The following is a 13,870-nucleotide window of genomic DNA, read 5'->3' as shown; positions in this document are numbered from 1 at the left end:
CTACATCCTGACAGCACTAAACTATTAACAGTTATTTAAACAATTAAAGCAAACTAGAAATCGACTGTAGCTAATGGACACTGACCAAAGGAAGCAGCTGACATTTTGATACTCAGAAAAAAATATTTTTGGGACCTTTTTTTAAAATGGCGTATCTCATTAAATTAATTGTGCAATTGGGAAATTTTTTGGTGAAGAAATCACCATGTGGACTATGCTTTGGCAGTAGAGTTTTAATTAGGAGAAAGGACAGCTAATTAAGATAGAGTACCAACTTAAACACTCGGCCATTGATTTTGGTTTTCTATTGAATTGTACTGACTTAATTAGCACTCATGTGAAAACTGTCCATTGTCCTTAAAGCGTCTTCAGCAGGTGTATATATCCCAGAGAATATCAGGCAAGGACATGCAGATAACCCTCATGCAGCTTCTGCGGCCAGTAGCCACTCAAGCGAAGAGCCCCACGGGCTGCTAGATTGAACAACTTCTATAGGGAATGGAAAACCTTGACATCTGCTTCAGAATCGATACCGAATGATTTCTCAGACTCAACATTCTGAAATCTATCCCCTCTAGAAGTTACCTCTGCATAGGAGTTTAGGAAGTAGAGACTGACCCTTGCAGTGATCATCACTGTGTTATCAGGGCCAGCACAGGACACATTTAGGACCTATGGCCCCCACACTCTCTTCCTGTAGTCTCTGCTCACATACTGTCCCTGTGACTTACCAGGTGTGCCCTCTCTTACTCTCTGCTCTATTTGCAGTGCCTAGTTCTCCCTTCCCAGAACTTGGCAACTTAGTAAGAATATATTTATTTGCACTACTCCTTATTTAACCATCGCCTCCATTAAACTTCATGTTAACTGTGTTAACAGTACCTGGCTATATCACTACAAATTTTACTTTTTGGGGTGAATAAAAAAATTAAATTTAAGCAATTAAAATTCCCAATATGTAAGCTATATTGACATTGTAATCCATTCTACCATCCCAAAGAAACATTATAGGCAGTAAGTTGGCAAATGACATCTGCTGAATTGAAATCACACAATTGACAGATATTATCGAGGACCTGCTACTCACCCTAAGGCTTCCTCTCGCTAAGGGACCAACCGCCTGTCATAAGCGTACTGTGGCATATAACACCGAAGCGAGCATGAGCGAGGGAACACCACATGAGGGTAGAATGCTCGGAGTAGGAAGAGCAGCTGGTGCGGAAGCGCTGGGCTGGGAGGTTCTGGTGTGTTGAAAAACACCACGAAGGCCAGGGAGGCGGAAGCGGTGAGCTCAGGAAGCCAGGGAAGCTAAGGATGTCTGCGGCAGAGCAGTAAAGGACCTCGGCTTTGAGTTCAAGTCAAAGGACAACAGAGGAAAAAATAAAACTGCGGCAATTCTTGACATGACCCAGAGCACAGTTTTGAAGAGAACTCTAATTTTATATTTTTGGTTGTGAGCCTAGCCTTTAACGGCTGAGCCATCTCTCCAGCCCGAGAACTCTAATTTTAAAGAGGTAAATTAGAGCCAGGCAGTGATGGCGCACGCCTTTAGTCACAGCACTCGGTAGGCAGAGGCAGGAGGGTCTCTGAGTTTGAGGCCAGCCTGGTGTACAAAGAAAGTTCCAGGACAGTCAGGACTACATAGGACTACATGGTTTTTCCCTGTCTGGAAAAAAACAAGCAAACAAACATAAAAGGTAAACTAGAAAAAGTGGTGTTAGATAAATAGGGATAGACTGAAAAAAAATCAATGGTTTCAGAACTAAGGATACTCAGAAGCAAACATACGGAACGTGTGTTTTGAAGGCTGTGGTTTCAAACTAGTGGACAGGCAATGGGAGGGAATGCCAGGCCAGACTCTACTATGTAAGGCACAAAAAGATAGTAAATTTTTTTGCATAGAATAAATGCTTCTAGACCTTAAAAATAAATAAATGATGGTTCTTAAAAGCTGCTGAAAACTGAGAAACAGGATTCAGCCGTAGTCACAGTCATTGCCTTGGGCCTATTTCCTTTCCCATACATTACAAAATTTTAAAGACTCTGCCCAGAAGCCATACAACATTTACATGTGTGTTAATAATACTTTGCCATTGTTATAAACAAAGTCAGCTGTTACTGCCAACCAATATCCCTGGTTATCTTAAAGTAGTAAGCATTCTCTCACTAAATTGCCACAATCCTAACTCCAAGTAAGTACAGAGGTAGACTTGGGCAGGGGTGTAACACGTAATTTTTGTTAGGACTTTGTAAACACAAACCCACTTATTAGGGTGTTTAAGGCCTGTCTCTGGGAATTCAAAAGCTCTCTGTGGGCCTGGGGTCCATGTTGTGCAGGCTCTCTGAAGTCAGGGCTGGAAGGCTGCTGAACAAGTATTTCCACAGGGGATCAAATATGCTGTGTCTTAAATATCCTGGCAGTTCCCCAATGTCCCCAGGCCACTTGTGCACACCGCCATAGCACTGACCATCTGGTGATGAGCTTGGATGGCACTCCGCAGGCTCCTTCCAGCCAGAACTAACGCCCCATAGTTTAGCTGATAAAAACGCACATTCTAAAAGGAATGTAACATTTCCTGGCCTTTTCTCCTTAATTAAAGTACCTCTGGTCATCAGTGTCTATTATTTGAAATTAAGCTCTTCATATTGCAACTGACCGCATTTGGGAAATGACATTAACACGTTGGCCAGCCAGGCACCGTGCCCATTCATTCATCATCCGCACAGCAGGAGGCTTGCGCACATCCCCAGTGCGCTTGCGCACATCCCCAGTGCGTACCTCCAATGCTCCGCTGCGCCAACCTCATTACTAATGGTTTCTCTTTCCCTCATGTCCAGTGCAGACAACCTGTGGTCTCATTATCTGCAGCAGACTACCGAGTTTAAAGGAATCTTTCAAATCATCCCAAGAACACGTGATTATTAGTGTGTCTGCAGTTGAACCTATCTCTCCACTTACTAACTAATGCCTTTGGGCAAGTCATCGAAACTCCATCTTCTCGTACCCATTATCCTAGGCCCCCACATCTCCCATGGCTGTGACAAATGCCATGACCAAAAGCAACTTGGGAAGGAAAGAGCCCATTTGACTTCTACTTCCAGGTAACAATGCATCTCTGAGAGAAGACAGGTCAGGAACTCACGGTGGAACCTGCAGCACAGACTAAGGACTATCACCTACAGACTTGTTTAGTCTTCTTCCTTCGCAGCCCAGGCCCATCTGCCCCAGGGTGGCGCCACCCACAGTGGGCGGGCCCTTCTACATCAATCATTAGTCCAGAAAAGGCCCACAAATATGCTCACTGCCAATCGGATGGGAGCAATTCCTCTACTGAGATCTCCTCTTCCCAAGCTGACAAAAAAACAAACCAGCACACTCACCTATAGAAAGGACTTGTAAAACACATCCTCTGTCACACAAGCACTGTGAGAAGGGGACATTACTCCCTGCAGACTGATAAAGAGCAGCATAAAAGGTTGGCTATCCCTGGCCTAAAATGCACCCAGCTCTGGCCTGCAAGGACTGGGGTCCAACAAATGATTTTACAAAGGAAAGCAGTTCTGTTAACAGTGCTGCCACATAGTACATTTCATCCATATTGGAAATGTAAATTAGTCTATCATAATACATAGAATAAGCAGACTGATGAATAATAGATGTACAAGTAGGTTGGGTCAACTAAAACTGGATTTAATACATTAATATTATGAAAAACGATGTAAATTTAAGCTTGATAAAACTACACACTACAATTGATTAAATTAAAAGGCTCCCCACTCAACCCGTCCACCAGGACTTAATTGATGTATTAACATCGCTGCACAGTGGGTTCTGATGACCTATGACCCTCTCTGAAAGAGAAGTGAGCTCCTTGCTCTAAATGAAATGCTGTGAAAGGGACTCTTTACCAGCCACTGGTTGCCTCGACGTCTCCATTTGACCTCTAAAACTCTAACACGGCCACCCTCCTTCCCCTGAAGAAGTTGTGCATTTGTCAAGCCATGGCTCCTGTGGGGTCAGAACTGGGTGCAGCTTACTCAGTCACCAACCTTTTCATGGTGCTGGCTCTCAGTCTTTATGGGGAGGACCCTCTACTTCCTACAAGAGCTCTAGGATACCTGACCTTCTCTCCCAGTGACATGTTGTAGCCACACGAAAGTACAAGTCTCTCCTCAAAGCAGAAGTAATGATCATTTAATCTTGAGTCAACTGTGAGCAACTATGATACCAGGTCAAAATACAGTAACAGTTTTATTACAATTTATATTGACAGAACAAAAGGAATCGTAAACCAAGACACTCTTTAAATACACTGGTGGAAACATACAATAGGCAGGTCACAGCAAAGCAGAGAAACCTCTGTTACAGGCTTCGCTGCTGCGTGAGGCGACTGCTCTACCTCAAAGCGTTAAGTGATGCTCTCTAGGACAGCAGGTCGCACACAGAGAAGGATAATGACTGTTCAAAGGCCCAAACTAGCCTGAGACAACTTGTAATCAGGTTCAGGCTCTGTAATACTCCAATGTTTCACACTGACGTTCCTCCAATCATCGGCCTATTCAAACGGTCAGGCAAGTTTGTATTCTTTTGTCATTGGCAGCTGGCATCATAACTTAGAAATGGCACTTGAGATGGAATATAGGAGAATGGGGGTCCTTTTTAAATAGTCACAGTTTAGTATTCAGAAAGCCGACGTGCTGCATGGTCATAAAATCTCCCTATTGGTGGTCTTCTAAGCAAGGAAGATCACCTGACTCTCTTACAAGGGGACCTCAGCAAACCCATCCGAGACTTAGTGCGAGAAGGGCTCCTTATGAAAACTCCATGGGTTTCTTCCCTGTCTCTTTCTGTGCTCCTGGCTTTTCGACATGAAATAAGTGCTTCATGTTGTCTCACACAGCTACACTTTACTGTCCTGTTCCACCATGATTCTGTGCCTTCACCGGAACAACAATGCTTTCAGCATTAACAAACAGCCCGATGCTCACAGAGGCAGCATCCAGCCTAGTCGTAGAAAGACATTCTGGAACTAAGGGATTTGGTGGTTGATGAATAGTTCTGGGTATGAAGTAATATACCCCCCAAATGATGAGTGGGGACAAGATAAAGCAGCAAGAGAATGTGTACTTCAAACGTCATGGAAAACCGGTGCCTCCAAAGTGTAGTCTTAAATCTCTTACGTGTGTATAAAGGAAGTGAGTTTTATAGACCAGTTAACTCAGATTTATCGTCCAATTCATTTGTGCAGTAATTAAACTCTTAGACTCAGTGGCATAAGAGATGCTAATTAACCTCTTTGCAAAATGTTCAAGCATTCCTACATGGACAATAACTCTTCTCCCTGTCTCGTCACTGTGCCCTCGTGGGCCCCTCACAGAGTCATTCCAGTGATCCTTAGTTCTTTATGAGGATGTTCACAGGACGGTCCGCCAGCAATCTGCCTCAATTTCTCACAGTCAGCGAGAGTGACATCTCCCCACGGGATGCCACATTCGAGTGACTCTTTCTTCCTTAACTTACTTCTGCATCCTATCAACTGACCACTGTCTTGCCCGAGTCTCCATTTCAATTCTCGGAGACCTTCTGTGTCAGAAACACACTCTCCGCCATGCTCCTCGGGGCCAAACACTCTCCTTGAACAGTTCATATGCAATATGCAATAAGGCAATAAGGCTGACTTTCAGAACTAGCCAAATTAGGGAGAGCTCCAGAGCCCCAAGCTAAGTTCTAGTGAAGAATTTGTCTAAACACTGAGTCCCAAGGCTGGGAAGATTGCCAGTGAGTAAGATGCTTATTGTGCAAGTCTGATTACTTGACTTCAAATAACCAGCATCCATGTAAATATTTAGGCACTTATAGATCTCCCAATCACTCTGGGGTCAGAGACAGGTGGGTGGATCCTGGGGCTGACTGGCCAGCTAGTCTACAAAATGGCAAGCTCTGAGTTCAACAAGAGGCCACATCTCAACAATAAATGAGTAAATAAAACGGAAACAGTGTTGTGTTACATTCTAACTCCAACCTCTGACCTCAACATACGCCTGCAAAGGGAAGTGCACTTACACACACACACACACACACACACACACACACACACACACACACACACACGAGAGAGAGAGAGACAGACAGACAGACACAGACAGAGAGAGACAGAGAGTTTAATACTGCAGGTATGGTGGCTCATTCTTTTGCTCCTGGCAGGAAGACAGCCAGTGTGTCTTGCACAGAGTAGACTGTGGCCTACCAGCAATAGTATCTCTGGGTTGCTAATCAAAAGTATAGATTCCTTGGCCTCACTAAAGAACTTTGGAAATCGATCTCAGCAGGTAGGTACTGGAATTTCTGCCATTATCAAGCCCCTAGTGATGACAGTTGAGGACAACCATACATCTTGCTGAGGCTAAGAGAGAGCATGCACAGGAAACTACAATGTCTCTGTTCTCACTCCTGAAGAACCACAGTGAGGAGGACAGCCACAACCAGGGCTTTCTTCCTTTTTGTCCAAGTGGTCATTGCATTTGTGTAAATGTTTTCAACTCGCTACAGAGAATTTATTTTATGTGTGGGGTGCTTTGCCTGGATGTCCGACTGTGCACTGTGTGCCTGCCTGGCATCCAAGGATTTCCTAGAACTGGAGTGGAACACAGTTGTATGCTGCCGTGTGGGTGCTGGGTATCAAACCTTTGTTCCTTCAGAAGCAGCAAGTGCCTTTACCAGAGCCATATCTCCAGCTCGAGAGAATTTATTTATTATAGCTCCTGAGAAAGGGGAAGGACAGGTGTGTTAGAAAAAAAAAAGTGAATTTGATGAGCAAAGTTGAGTGGTTCCTATACGGCCCACCCTGCACTTAGAAACAGTGGGGCAGATAAAAGGGCAGAGGGGAAAGAAAACGCAGGCCTCAGGCCTTCCCCATTTTTTTCAGGCTCCCACAGAAAGCTGTGGTCCACTGTATCATTCTAAGACTGCATGTTGCATAACTTCTTAGCAAGATCTTATTTAAAAAAAAAAAACTGAAAGGAAAGACTGGCCAGATAGTCTACAAAATGGATCCTAGATGAGAACTAATATTATTTCTAAGATACTCTGTCCAAAACCTTCACAGCCAAAATTTCAGGGAGCCATGTCTCCGCCGACATGTTCTGTTGGAGGTGCTGAGGTCTACGGACTGCATGAGGCGGAGAGCACAGCTCACAGTTGCAGCCCCAGGTCTAGCACTCAGCGAAGTAGGTGTCCAGATAAGTGTAAGTGTTGTGTTTCCTCCCCAGTCTCAGGAGGCCCAGGTGCTGAAGCAGTTGGCAGAGAAGAGGGAGCACGAGCGAGAAGTCCTCCAGAAGGCTTTGGAGGAGAATAACAACTTCAGCAAGATGGCGGAGGAGAAGCTGATCCTGAAAATGGAACAAATTAAGGAAAACCGTGAGGCTAATCTAGCTGCTATCATTGAACGTCTGCAGGAAAAGGTAAGAGCAGCAGAGGGCAGAGCAGGGGATGTTATCAGCGCTGGAACCCTTGTCAAACACTCCACCACACGGTGGACTTAGGAAGGCTAGTTTCAAATGTGTATGTCACCTGTACAAATCGTTGTGTTGGAAAAGTAGAAACCCGTACATATTTAATATTTGCCTGATTATATTAATACTATAACACAATACTTAATATAAAATTAACAAATATTATTTCTTTAAAGAAGTATGTATTTAATACAGAAACTAAATTTAAAATATATATTTATCAGAAGCCCATTCTCTATGGAACAAAATCTACAAGGAAATCTGGAGCATGGGAAGCATAGCTGAGAAACTATTGTTTCGCCATGTTCTGAAGTCCTCAGGTCTTTCTCATTAACTCTGTACGTGTGTGTGTGTGTGTGTGTGTGTGTGTGTGTTTGTGTGTGTGTTTGTGTGTGTGTTTGTGTGTGTGTGTTTGTGTGTGTGTTTGTGTGTGTGTTTGTGTGTGTGTGTTTGTGTGTGTGTGTTTGTGTGTGTGTGTGTTTGTGTGTGTGTGTGTGTGTGTGAATGCACGCGCCTGCCTTTGAAAAAAATCACATCGCAGCTATGAGTAGTTTTGCTTTGTCCATCTCCAGAAATTGGATTAAGCTTGAAAACTAGGAACTCTGAAAAGATGCATCTGTACATCTCATATACATCTCACCATCCCTGCCTGCTCTCATGGCTCTTTTACCTCAGGCACTGCAGGCTCGAAAGACACTGCCATCGTCTCCTAAGTACTGAGAGTTTACACTCAAACTCATAATCCTCCTGCCTCAGACTCAGAGCTCAGATCGCAGGCGTAAACCACAGTTCCCAGCTACAGTCTTTTAAAAATAGTATTTCCCAGAGGTCCTTTAGACGGAATGTGTTCTTCCTGAGTTTTTTGAGATCTCTACCCAGAAAATGCTGTAGGCTCCAATACAGAAAGTAAAACACTGAGGCCCTCAAAGATGTGGGAACACATCCTAGGGATTTGGGCTTTAGATTAACTTTTTAAACTTTATAAGCAGGTGTGCCCTTGCTCCTCAGAACAACACCCTGTTTCTCCACAGCTCACATGTGGTGGCACAAAAGCAGGTGCTTCCCTGAGATCCAGGACACCCAAGTTCCCTTTGACATTATCTCCTCTCATCTTCCTTGGTTTACAAGTCCTTTCTGGGAGCTCCTAGCCTTCAGCTTGCATCACAGACCCTGAAAATATCCAGTGCAGTTGCCAGGCATGCACTGTGCTGATCCCAAGCTAAGCCACCCTCACCTTGAGTATCCACACCATCACTGGCCATCCAGGAGAGCCACGGGTTTTGAAGTACACGGGCAAACCTGCAGCTTGTCCCTCTTGATGTTATTTGTAAACTAGTTCATAAAATTTGCACACCTCATAATAGCAAAACAAAAATCAAAGGAGTGTCCAGCAAAGCTCACACAACTGGGTTTACCTCACCAACTAGAAGTATAGAACTTAGGAAGGAAGAGAACTGACATCTGCATAGTGAGCAATTTTGTGTCTAATAACCCAACAGACATCAAGTAGGTGCACCGTAGCCATTACTTTAGTGACAACAGCGGCATACTACATTATTTAATATGATTTAATTTCAAGTGAAAATATTTTCCTTAAGAGAACAAGATTCTTTTCCTATGAGGCAGTCTCGATAATCTATAAGCATAGATTTAATCGTTATGAAGTCACATGTGTTGTTACCTTACATTCTTCTCTTCTGACTTATATTCATTTTCTTGTTCTGATTCACAAGTGCCATTGGTGTGACCAGTTACTACTGAATGTGTCTGGTGAATAAATAATGAAAGGGGAAGGGATTAAACCCAGCCATTATTGATTACTCAACGAAGGCCAGGCACTTTTGCATGCATTATCACATTTAATCCAATCAGCGAGGCTACCAAAAACATATTGTTATTCCATTCCACATCTAAAGAACCTGTTCCTTAGAAAGCCTACTGCCTTGGCCAAGATTATAGAGCAAGTGGAATGAAGGTTGTAGATGTTGATGCAAGTCTTTCCCAGACCAAAGTGTGTTCTGAGCTGAATTTGATATTCTTTTTCAGTCACTGAATATGGCATCATAAGCACTAGAAGCAATACTCCATGCTTCCCTTGATCCCATGACCACCAGCATCTTGATGTATAGCAGCAGGACTTTTATGAGCTCCCCAACTCATTTCTGACCTTTCTTTTGTACCATTGACTCATAACCATTAATAAGAAGAAAAGAAGCTGACAATGCTGACGTCACCTTGCATTTTAATTAACTTAGAAAATGTGATTTCATAAAATTATTACCACAGGTCATTTAATTCCTATCCTTATTATATTTGATATATACAGCCATTAAAAGATGCATTAAGAGATAAAGGAAGGAAAAGAAATTACCTCACACTTCTTGGCTTCCAATAAGAAATATCTAAGTCCCATATTTCAGAGGACCAGATTTCCTAAAGCCATCTTTCAAAGATATCTTCTTTTAAAAGTGCTGTTTACAGTGTCAGAATGCTACTACATTTCCCTTGAGAAAGAATGGCAGTAAAAAGTTGAAGAGAGTCTTGTGTAAATTTAAATATGCATGGGCCTACTACAGATTCAGGGCCTCTAAGTATACCTGAAAAATTAAGTGTGAGATCTATAATGAAAAAGACATTACTAAAGAAGCAACTTTAGTAACTAGAGCACTTCATGGATATTGTCTCTAGTGGATTTCATTGACATCATTCTTAGTGAACTCCATAGACAACGTCCTTAGTGAACTCCGTAGATAACATCCTTAGTGAACTCCATAGACAATGTCCTTAGTGAACTTCACAGATGATGTCCTTCATGAACTCCATAGACAACATCCTTAGTGAACTTCATAGACAATGTCCTTAGTGAACTCCATAGTGAACTTAATGGACTTCATAGTCAAAGACTTGCAACTACCTTTGAAGCTCTCAGCTGAACTTTTCTGGTCATTTAGCAATTCTCTGACCAGGACCACAACCTGGTAACATTACTGTGCAGGCCGACTCTAGCTTCTCCAACACTTTCATTTAAAGTCACATCAACACATCAAGAGTATACATTTCACACTGTGGATGTAAAGTGTCCAAATAGCAGATCAACCAAATTTCCTGGAAAGGCTTTCTTAGAAACTCAGAAGGCTTACCCGAATTTCCTTTTAAAGTTACCTCCATCTCAGATGAAGTCTTTGATTGCCTTTTGCAAGACCGTAGCTTTACCAATTTGAGTTAGAAGTAAAGTCCGAAGTAGACTGACAGTGCCAATTTTCGTGCTCAGTCTGGCGGAGTTGCTGTTCCTACTTGAAGCTCCGTTGTCTTCCAGTGCAGGGAAGGTGTTGGCATCCTCCCAGTTTTCATACAAGTCCAGCTCTCACTAATGACTCTCTATCTGCAGAAAGGGACGCCACTACAGCTTTGCCTTGCAATGACTGAACAAAAGAAAACTCAGCAGCATCTGTTCTGATTTCCTCACATTTCCAAACACAGCTTGATTTCTCTACATACGCCTTGCTTCCTTGTCCTCGTGCTGTTTCAGTGTGTGTGGAAGGCTCATTTAAACCAATTAAATTACATTACCTCAAAAATCTTTCCCTAGGGGTTGGGGATTTAGCTCAGTGGTAGAGCCCTTGCCTAGGAAGCGCAAGGCCCTGGGTTCTGTCCCCAGCTCCGAAAAAGAGAACCAAAAAAAAAAAAAAAAAAAAAATCTTTCCCTAGAGTCAACTTCCTGCTTCCTCAAATTTTTTAGCTTGGAGGAAGTACAGAGTATGTAACAATTTTTCCCACTCCTACCCCCTAAACCTGAGAGGCGGGAAGCCTTTTCACATTCATATGTAACCAATGTGGAATCTGACCACCTGCTAGCTGTATAAACTTGGAAAAGTTCCTCAGCCTTCCTATGCCTTGGTTTCTTCCTCTGTAAAATGGGTATAACAGAATCTCTACTACAATACTGTAAGTATGAAAGAAATTCATCTAATAAAAATCTATGTGGGTATAGGTGTGTTAAACATTAGGTGACAAATACATGCTCAGTAATATAGTATAAAGACCCTTGGAAGCACAGGCACCTTAGCCTTCATAGATCTTAATGATAAGATTTACTTTATAGCTGGCCAAAATCATTAAGAATGAATAAAAAAAAAACTACCTGAGGAGAAAAGCAATTTTAAAATGTTCTAAATAGAAAATAAATAATATTACTAATAATTAGCATTTCAAAATCCAGTTCAACAGCCATTTAGCACCTTTATGCAAAGCTATGTGCCTATGATCATCCAATGTAGAAGAATAAACAAACACCAGATCCACTTTTTCTCCACCTTCTCTTACCTTTGGTAGACACCACCCTGGGTTATTTCGGGCCAACATGTCCAGCAATGGCTAGGGTAGCTCTCTGAACTCTTGGGACCATGTGGACTAACCCCTCTGCCCTCGCTGTTTCCAGGAGAGGCATGCTGCCGAGGTGCGCAGGAACAAGGAACTGCAGGTTGAACTGTCTGGCTGAAGCAATGGCGGGTATGGCACGCCCCTCCCATAGTAAATCCCCCTGCCTATATTATAATGGATCATGCGATATCAGTATGGGAAAATGTATGACATGGTTTAAAAAGAACTCATTATGAAAAAAAAACAGAATCAAAAATAAAATAAATCAATGCGGTCTCTTTGCAGAATGTTTTGCTTGATGTTTAAAAAAGTACCTTGGATCTTATTTTGTAAATATTTACATTTTTGTTAAAAAATACAAGTATTGCATTATGCAAGTTATTTCATAATCTTACATGTCCTGTAACAGGCATTCGATGTTGTGTCTTCCCACTCAAATGAATTTGCTAGCTCTATTCTTTTGGAAGCTCCCCCATGTTGAACTCAGTCCCTGCCCTTTTCATTCCACCCAAAAATGAGGTCAGTAGACAGTCTATGGTGCTAGAAACCCACCATTGCCTAGTGACCTAGATGACTCCATACTCTCCGAGCTTGGCCAAGACCACACCTAGATCGTGGGGACCGTGTGCCCATGTGAACCTCCACATTTCTCTGCTCATAATCTGCTTCCTGCCTAGAAACCACAAAGCCAGGCTAAGGAAATCCACCAGTCCTAGCACTGACCTCTGCTTCTCGTGGAGTGTGTGCTTCACTCGTGTTTGGGTTTTAGAAAGAGATGAATGGGAAGACAGAGCTGTGCTCAATGAGGGTAGAAGGGCGAGGCTGAACCTTCTAATGGGCCGAACACAAACACAAAGCTAGAGGGTTCGAGCGGCCATGACGTTGTTCTTCATGAAGTGGGCTTTCTTCTCTTATTTCGGTTATTTTGATGGAATGACTTAATCAACATGTCGATGGCTTATCTGTGGGTGCCATGGGTGACGATGTTCGTTTTAAGCTTTTGCCTGTAGTACAAGCACATGATGCTACTAAATATTTTTCCACTTGGAGACTGTGAGCTGGTTGTTGCATTAAACACACAAACGAAATCACAAACACTGTGGACTTTTACTCAAGCTGGTCTTTCATTCCCAGTGTAGGGCAATCCTGCCTATAAACAAGACCAAATCACTCCATCTGTGACGCTGCCGCAGTTAAGGGGGCTAGGCAGGGCATTTGTGCCACTGTAAGAATCAGCAGAGACCCAGCATACGTACCTTTTGCAGTTTTGAAGTTGTCTTTCCCCAACTCCCAACTCCTGAAGGTTGCTGCCTGCATACTTACTTCTCGTCAGTGCTATCTTCTTGTATGTCATTGTGAGCAAACTGTGATGAATAAAGAATTGGAGTTCTGTGAACTAATAACGCTTTGGTCTGGTCTCTCAGCCCTGTGTGCTCAGACCCTGGTGTTGAGATTGTAGTAGGAGAGCTGTTGGATTGGGCAGTCGTGGGAGCAAAGAGGCAGTAATGAGTTTGGAGGAAACCAATGGCCTGCTGGTTGACTTCCCTTGTGAAGCAGCAGGACCTCCCCAAACCCACCCCCGCTTCCTTGGACAGGCTGACCCAGTGGGGAAGGCCTTCCACCTGTTCCCCTTAGCAACAGGCACAGTGAAGGAGAAACTGAAGGTCCCAGCTACCAGTCCTGAGCAATCAAGCCTCATTCTGGGCATTGTGGGATTCCTGGCACCACCTCAAGTTCTCTCATGCTGCCCACAGGACACCCCCAGCCTGCGCCTTCTGTTAAAATGTGACTTCCCTACCACGCTGCCAAACCATGTCTTGCCAACAAGCACACTGTACACATGGACCCAGCAGGGTCCTGCCAGGGACCCAGATGGGTATTACACGGCCAGACAAACAGCGTCCACTTTGAGCAGAAAGTCAGAAATAATTGGAACAATGCAGATTTATGAATAAGTAAATTGGGCTGTCACTCACGA

General features: G+C 43.3%; 1 protein-coding gene across 1 annotated transcript in view; it reads left to right on the top strand.

Annotated features, from left to right (window-relative positions):
• Stmn2 (stathmin 2) overlaps window positions 1-13,292 on the top strand; it is a 47,386-nt gene extending 34,094 nt beyond the window's left edge. Inside the window, 2 exon segments of the mRNA NM_053440.2 lie at window positions 7,270-7,461; window positions 11,951-13,292. Of these exon segments, the coding sequence (NP_445892.1) occupies window positions 7,270-7,461; window positions 11,951-12,010 (252 nt within the window). The 3' untranslated portion in view covers window positions 12,011-13,292.
• Window positions 13,293-13,870: the final 578 nt, after the last annotated feature.

This window comes from Rattus norvegicus, chromosome 2, assembly GCF_021556685.1.
Source record: "Rattus norvegicus strain SHRSP/BbbUtx chromosome 2, alternate assembly SHRSP_T2T, whole genome shotgun sequence".
Lineage (NCBI taxonomy): Eukaryota > Metazoa > Chordata > Mammalia > Rodentia > Muridae > Rattus > Rattus norvegicus.
The sequence above is the reverse complement of the archived record's forward strand: the minus strand, read 5'-3'. Positions and strand labels throughout refer to the sequence as shown.